Source organism: Molossus molossus, unplaced genomic scaffold (assembly GCF_014108415.1).
Source record: "Molossus molossus isolate mMolMol1 unplaced genomic scaffold, mMolMol1.p scaffold_m16_p_13, whole genome shotgun sequence".
NCBI lineage: Eukaryota > Metazoa > Chordata > Mammalia > Chiroptera > Molossidae > Molossus > Molossus molossus.
The window spans coordinates 93,090,639-93,097,642 of record NW_023425348.1 but is presented as its reverse complement, the minus strand read 5'-3'; the positions used below and the strand labels follow the sequence as shown (position 1 = coordinate 93,097,642).

The following is a 7,004-nucleotide window of genomic DNA, read 5'->3' as shown; positions in this document are numbered from 1 at the left end:
TGCTGAGAACACAAGGAAATGCTCCTAGTGCTTAGCCCGAACTCGAAGGGGCCATTTTAGCTATTCCACTGGCACGGGGCTGGTGTGTGGCCCAGAGGGAACCAGACCACTTTGCTGGTATCACAAAGCAGGAAATCCTGAGCAGAAGCCAAGCCAGCAGCTCAGTCTGGGGAACTTGGGGAGAAAAGAGGATGTGGCTGGAGGTGAGGCAAGACCAGCTCAGGGGCAGCAGGACCTGTGTCACCATCTCATGACTGTCAACCCCAGGACAAGTTTCCCCATGACCTTCCACAATCAGCCCTTTCTCAGGTGCTGCCATTGATGTACTTTGGCCTGAGCCCGTGGGAGGCTCTATGTCCCTCGGGTCTTAGTTGTGGGTAGCCCTGAGGACAGGCAGGCCCAGGACCCAGCCTGTGGACACTCACGATCCTGGGAACAGCAGGCCGAAGCTGATGAAGGCCTGCCGAGCCCTGGGGGAAACGCCTGGAGCCCAGCCCCAAGGAGGGCCTGAGGGGTCCCCAAGGAGAGCTGGCGGGCTCAGCTGGGCCCCGAGGGAGCCGGAGGAACCCACAGGCCGTGGTCACCCTGGCTTGGACAGCAGATCATGACAGAGGCGGCGGGGGAGGTCAGAGCTTTTTTATTGGCAGCAGGGGCTGCGGGCCAGCCAGGTGGGGCGTCACCGGTAGAGGTAGTCGGCCTGGATGTTGGCGGAGATCTCGGCCTCCCACTTGTCCCCGTTGTTCAGCAGCTTTTCCTTGTTGTACAGTAGCTCCTCGTGCGTCTCCGTGGAGAACTCAAAGTTGGGGCCCTGCAGGTGGGGGTACAGGTGTGGCCACTTCAGGTCTCTCCAAGGAGCCTCTGCCCAGGCCTCCCCCACCCCAGGGCCCACTCACCTCGACAATGGCATCCACAGGGCAGGCCTCCTGGCAGAAACCACAGTAGATGCACTTGGTCATGTCAATGTCATAGCGGGTGGTCCGGCGGCTGCCATCAGCCCGTGGCTCAGCCTCGATGGTGATGGCCTGGGGAGTGGCACAGGGCACTGCCAGCTGCCAACCTCACCCAGCTCCAAGCCCAGGGTCCAGCGCTTACTGCTCATTTCCACCCCCAAGTCTGCACATGCCTGCCCCCTTGTGGGGGCTCATCCCTGGGGGGGCCTACAGATCGGACCCTCCGCCACCACTTTCAGCCCAGAAACGCCTTTCCCAACTTCTCTCCCAGCAGACCGCCTGTTACGTATATCTTGTCGATTTCTTCTGAGCATTTTCCCTAGGTGACATTCTTCTCGTCTGCTTGCTAACTGGAGAACCTAAGTCTCAGGAGAGGAGGGCTGTCGTCTGTTTCTACAGCACCCGGAGCCGAGGGTCCCAGCCTGCAGCAGGTGCCCAGTTCTACTGGCCGTGCATTGAACAACCCTCCCATTTATGTCTAATTTTCCACATTTGATGGATGAGAAGACAGAGGCTCAGAAGGTTGAGGGGCTTCCCAAAGCTGCACCGCAAGTGAGGGCAGAGCCCAGGCTCGAAGGGCATCTTTCTCTCAGTTCCGGGTACTGCCTGCGCCAGCCGGAGAAACGGGTGGCCTGCGGCTCCCACAGCCAGGACCTTCAAGGCGCGTGGCAAAGGCCCTCACATGCCCACCACTCACAGTGGGACCTTTGGCTGGTAGCTTCATCTCTTTGTGCCTCAGTTTCCTCCTCTATAAAAATGGGGCTAGCCCTGACCAGTGTGGCTCAGTTGGTTGAGCATCATCTCATGCACCAAAATGTCACCAGTTCGATTCCTGGTCAGGGCACATGCCCAGGTTGCTGGCTCAATGCCCAGGAAGGGATGTGCAGGAGGCAACCAGTCAATGTTTCTCTCTAGCCCTTCCTCTCTCTCTAAAAATAAAATTTTTTTTTAAAAAATTTGTTTTAATGGGGATAATAATTTCTGCTGCCTAGAGTTGTTGTAAAGGTAACTCATGAGCCCTGGCCGGTTTGGCTCAGCGGTTAGAGCGTCGGCCTGCAGTCCAGAGAGACCCGGGTTCGGTTCCTGCTAAGGGCACATACCTCGGTTGCAGTTTGTCCCTGGCCCTGGTTGGTCGTGCGGGTGGCAGCCACTCAATGTGTCCCTTTCACGTCGATGTTTCTCTCTCTCTCTCTCTCTCTCTCTCTCTCTCTCTCTCTCTCCCTCCCACTCTATCTGAACAAAAAAAGGAAAAATGTCCTTGGGTGAGGATAAAAAAAAAAAAAGGTAAGTCAGGAGCCTGGCACAGTGCCTGGTCTGGGGACGGCACTCGCTCCCTGGGAGCCATCACTGTTATTATTTTGGGTCTCTTCTGTGTTCTAGGTTGGTGGCTGGACTGGAAACAGTCCAGGAGATGTACTAGGACACAGAAAGGAGCCATCCTGAGTCATGGACACGTGCTCTGGGGCAGCTACTGGGAAGGGGTGTGCCTGTGGGGCTCCTGCTGGGCACGCCACAGCTCTGCCTGTCACGACTGTCTTTGTTTCTACATGAACAGACCTGACTTCAGGGGTCCACGGGGGACCCTTCAATAGAACCAAACACTGGGGTTCAAGGGAGCATTAGTCAGGCGCAGTGAGGGCCTCCACTGTGGTCTGTGTCCTTGGGTCTGGCCCTGTGACAGGCTCACAGCAGGGCTCCTGAAACTGCTGCTGTGTCTGGGGAAAGTGGAGACCCTCAGGGGCCACCCTGCAGCTCACAGGCCTGGTTTCACATCCCTGACCAGACCCCTAAGGGCAGGACCCACTGGGTCCTGTGGTCTGCTCAGGGTTAGCTTACTCTGCTGACTCACTGACGCACTGACTCTGAGTTGGCCCCAGTGACAAAACCTCCTGGTTCCCATTCACAGGGAGAAGTGGCTCAGAGAGGGAAAGAGTGTTTCCTGGGGACACACACCCAGCGGGGCCAGAGTTCCAGCCCAGGGCTGCCCTGCTTAACTCTCAGCAGCAGGCTGCAGCCTCCACCTCCAGTGCAGGGACTGCGGCCTCCGCCTCCCAGTGCAGGGGCTGCGCCTCCACCTCCCAGTGCAGGGACTGCGCCTCCACCTCCCAGTGGCAGGGGCTGCGGCCTCCGCCTCCCAGCGGCAGGGGCTGCGGCCTCCACCTCCAGTGCAGGGACTGCGCCTCCACCTCCCAGCGGCAGGGGCTGCGCCTCCACCTCCCAGCGGCAGGGGCTGCGGCCTCCGCCTCCCAGCGGCAGGGGCTGCGCCTCCACCTCCAGTGCAGGGACTGCGCCTCCACCTCCCAGCGGCAGGGGCTGCGGCCTCCACCTCCAGTGCAGGGACTGCGCCTCCACCTCCCAGCGGCAGGGACTGCGCCTCCACCTCCCAGCGGCAGGGGCTGCGGCCTCCACCTCCAGTGCAGGGACTGCGCCTCCACCTCCAGTGCAGGGGCTGCGCCTCCACCTCCAGTGCAGGGACTGCGCCTCCACCTCCAGTGCAGGGGCTGCGCCTCCACCTCCCAGCGGCAGGGGCTGCGCCTCCACCTCCCAGCGGCAGGGGCTGCGGCCTCCGCCTCCCAGCGGCAGGGGCTGCGGCCTCCGCCTCCCAGCGGCAGGGGCTGCAGTGGTGGTCTGAGGTCCAGAGCTCACCTGGGCGGGACAGACGGCCTCACAAAGCTTGCAGGCGATGCAGCGCTCCTCCCCGGACGGGTATCGTCGAAGTGCATGCTCCCCACGGAAGCGTGGGCTCAGGGGTCCCTTTTCAAATGGGTAGTTTATGGTGGCTGGCTCCCGGAACAGGTAGCTCAGGGTCATGCCCAATCCTGTGAGCAGCATGGGCATGGTGGGTGAGGCCCCTTATCCCTGACCATCGGTGCCCACCCTAGCCCTTCTGGCCCTCCCACAAGGGCCCACCTCGGATGAGCTCAGTCCACAGCAGGGTTTGGGCTGCCCGGTCAGTCACTGACTTCATGTCCATGGAGGGCTCTCGAAAGTTCACATACTCTGCAGGGGAAACGTGCAGAAAGGCGGTGGCAGTGGGTCTCACGGCCTCACCTCCCTCGCCAAGAGTACAGCTCAGGGAGACGAGGCCCCCACCCCTCTGGCAGGTGCAACAGCTGGGCCCCTGCCCCAGGGGCTTGTTCATTCACCAAACCTTCCCAAACTGGGCCTCTGACCCTGGGCCGTCCTCGATCCCTCTCCCTGTGCCTGTGTGGCATCTGAGGCCAGGAGTTGAGGGGCGTGGGGAGGGGCTTAGGCGCTGGGGTCCTGATGAAGAGGCACGGGCACTCGGGGCTCACAACTGGCCGTTCCCTCCCTGCCCCACACAGGGGCGCTGAGATCACACTGTGTAGCCACAGGGAAGGCCCTCCACTCTGCCATGAGACTCTGTTCCTGTGAATCATATTCAATCTGGACCGGCATCCTCACTTTACAGAGTGGAAACTAAGGCTCAGAGAGTGGAAGCTATTGGCAAAGCCGGGCCTCCTCCCCCTCCTCTGGCAGAACCCGTGATCAGGAAAGCCTGAGGGTCCAGGCACCCTGGGACTCACTGTAGGTGGCTGCCACTGCGCTGCTGTGGAGACTCCGGGCACTGGGATGCCCTGCAAGGAAAGGGGTTATGCTGTGCAGCTGCGACCTCAGGCGGGGACACTGGGCTCCCCTGCACTCAGGAAAGGCTCCCTTGGTCCTACCTGCACGAACAGCCTGGGCCAGGGCCCGAAGCAGCACAGGTGTAGTAGTCAGGCAGTGCATCTGTGGGGATAAAAAGGGAGGGAGGTGTGGTCGGTCCCAGACCTGGCCCCCCCCCCAAGGAACTCTGGCTCTGCAGGAACCCCGACCCTTGATCTCAGGGTCACCTGTGTCATCTTGTCCCCTACTTTATCCCATTCCCGTCAGAGGCACAGATGGCCTTCCTGTCCCCAGATGATGCACGTCTCGGCCCGCCAATGGGACTCGGCCCAGCCTGAGATAGATCCCAAGTTCCACCTAACTCACTTTCTAAGAAATCTTTAAAATCCATTCCTCCTCCCTCCCCCACCAGTGCTCCTGACTCCCATCTCTCCCCACCTATTCATCCTCCTAAATCTGACCCAAACAGCACTGCCAGCAGCCACCAGCCTTGCCCGGAGCTCACTGCACCATGCACTGCTATTTTGTCCTTATGAGGACCCCATGAGAGAGGCACAGAAGAGAGCCTGCAGCTCGGTTTGTCCGATAGCCTGGGGACTGGCGCCAGGCAAAGTGCTCGACCATTGTCTCCTGGCTCAGCCTCGCCTCCCACCCTGAACGGCCTGCCTCGAGCTTGTAGATTAACTCCCATCTTGCTCTTATCGATTCACATTCCAGAGGCTCCATGCATAGCCCCTGCAGGGCCAAACCCTAAGGGACAAATTCCAGCTGCAACAGGCAGATATAAAAGACACAAACCCCTACATTGAGCGCGGCTTCTAGGACTCGACCCCCGGAGTCTGTGAACCCGCCCGGAGTGTACCCAATAAAGCCTGATCCCTGTTTATTCGGCTGATTGGCTCTCCAGTCTCTTCTCTGTTTTATTCGGCGGTGCCCCCGATTCCTTACACGGTTGTGTTAAGTGATTTCCCCAAAGTCACACACTAGGAGGTTGGGACGGGACCTGAACCCAGGCCAGACCCATCCCTTTACATCCCCAGCCCTTCCCTGCTGGAAACCCTCTAGGCAGCGGTTCTCAGTCTGCGGGTCGCGACCCCTTCACAGGGGTCGCCCAAGTATAACAGTAGCAAAATTAGTTATGAAGTAGCAACGAAAATAATTTCACGGTTGGAGGTCATCACAACATGAGAACTGTATTAAAGGGTTGCGGCATTAGGAAGGTTGAGAACCTCTAGAGTCGAGAGGTTTAAATAACCCTCAAGAACAAATTCCTTCCCCCAGCATCAAGGCCCTTCTGGAACTGTCTCTCAGACTGCCAAGTGACCTTGGGCAGGTGAGGTCACCTGGCCTGTTTTCGCATAGGAGAAATGGGGGGTGGAGGGGTGGTCTTAAGAACGAAGGGAGCTCCTACATGTTAAGGGTTTAGCCCAGAGCAGGGCACTTAGCGGTAAGCTCAAGACTGCCCCTCCGTGACCTGTGCCCTCTAACGGGTCCATTTATTTTGACCACTGACTTCTATGCCGTGGGCCTGACCCAGTATCTTCCTCGACCTTCCCCATGACCTCTGACCCCCAAGGAAGGAGGAGGCGCATGCGCCTTGAGAACGCCAGCATCGAAGTCGCTCCGCTGCACGCTCAAGGTCACGGGGACCGCGGATCCCGAACAAGCCGAGATGAGGCCCAGGCGCGGAGCCAGCAAGAGCAACAGGGACGCTATACTCACTCCCGAAGTCGCGCTGCTCGCTCTCGGCCTTAGCAGCGGAGCCCCGCACACCCACCTTGCTGCGTTGCCGCTCCTTTCCCTGCCGAGCGGCCTATCCGCCGGGAGGCGGAGCCTACGCCCTGGGACGCTGCCATTGGACCGGCTGGCTTTGCCTTCTCCGTTCTGACTCTTGATGGTGTGCTCTGACTGGCCAGTGGCGCAACCGAAGAAGGCGGGATGCAGAAACACCTTTCCTCTGATTGGCTAGGGAAGAGCAGGCGCTTGAAGTTATGTCGCGCGCCGCCATGTTGTATTGGAAAGGCCAATAAACGAGGACTCCGAGACACGAGAGGCGGGACATCCGGGGCGTGGTTTAAGAAGCGGCTCCGGGTCGGCCACCGTGGGGCGTGTGTGGTCCTGGTGGCGAGAATCGCTCCCGGCGGTAATTCTGTGCAGCAGTCGCGCCTCCTCGGTGCTAAACTTCACCCAGGCGTCTTCATTTAATCCGTAAAACAGCCCTGGGTGGAGGGACGGTTATTCTCGCTTTCCCGATGGGGAGACTGAGGCACGAACTTGTTAACTTTCCCCAAGCCGTAGAGCTGCGACTGCAGAGCTTCCTGAACCGCGCCTGGATGTGTATGACTCGGGAGCCCCGGCCCTCCGTCAGCCACCCAACCTGAGTTTCCCCTCGTGAGTTGTGTGGCGGGACACCGGAGGCTGCGGACA

The 7,004-nt window shown here is 59.8% G+C and overlaps 1 protein-coding gene across 2 annotated transcripts; it reads right to left on the bottom strand.

Annotated features, from left to right (window-relative positions):
* Window positions 1-616: 616 nt before the first annotated feature.
* Window positions 617-6,433, bottom strand: NDUFS8 (NADH:ubiquinone oxidoreductase core subunit S8). 2 transcript variants are annotated; one of them, XM_036259750.1, is made up of 7 exons: window positions 6,355-6,433; window positions 4,640-4,700; window positions 4,499-4,549; window positions 3,861-3,950; window positions 3,597-3,769; window positions 894-1,022; window positions 617-808 (listed from the first exon to the last, which is right to left on the bottom strand). In XM_036259750.1, exons 2-7 carry the CDS (start codon window positions 4,698-4,700, stop codon window positions 677-679), a joined length of 636 nt encoding a protein of 211 aa, XP_036115643.1. In that variant the 5' UTR covers window positions 6,355-6,433; the 3' UTR covers window positions 617-676. The 2 variants fall into 2 exon arrangements, with proteins under 2 accessions (XP_036115643.1, XP_036115644.1); XM_036259751.1 differs by having other exon boundaries at window positions 6,300-6,385.
* Window positions 6,434-7,004: the final 571 nt, after the last annotated feature.

Bases quoted from the DNA above. Each gene is read 5' to 3' on its own strand.
- NDUFS8 (XM_036259750.1), bottom strand. From the start codon at position 4,700: ATGCACTGCCTGACTACTACACCTGTGCTGCTTCGGGCCCTGGCCCAG. The intron at 3,951-4,498 runs GTGAGTCCCAGG...TTTCCCCTGCAG, and splicing joins CGCAGTGGCAGCCACCTACA to AGTATGTGAACTTTCGAGAG. The intron at 3,770-3,860 runs GTGGGCCCTTGT...TGCTGCTCACAG, and splicing joins GTGGACTGAGCTCATCCGAG to GATTGGGCATGACCCTGAGC.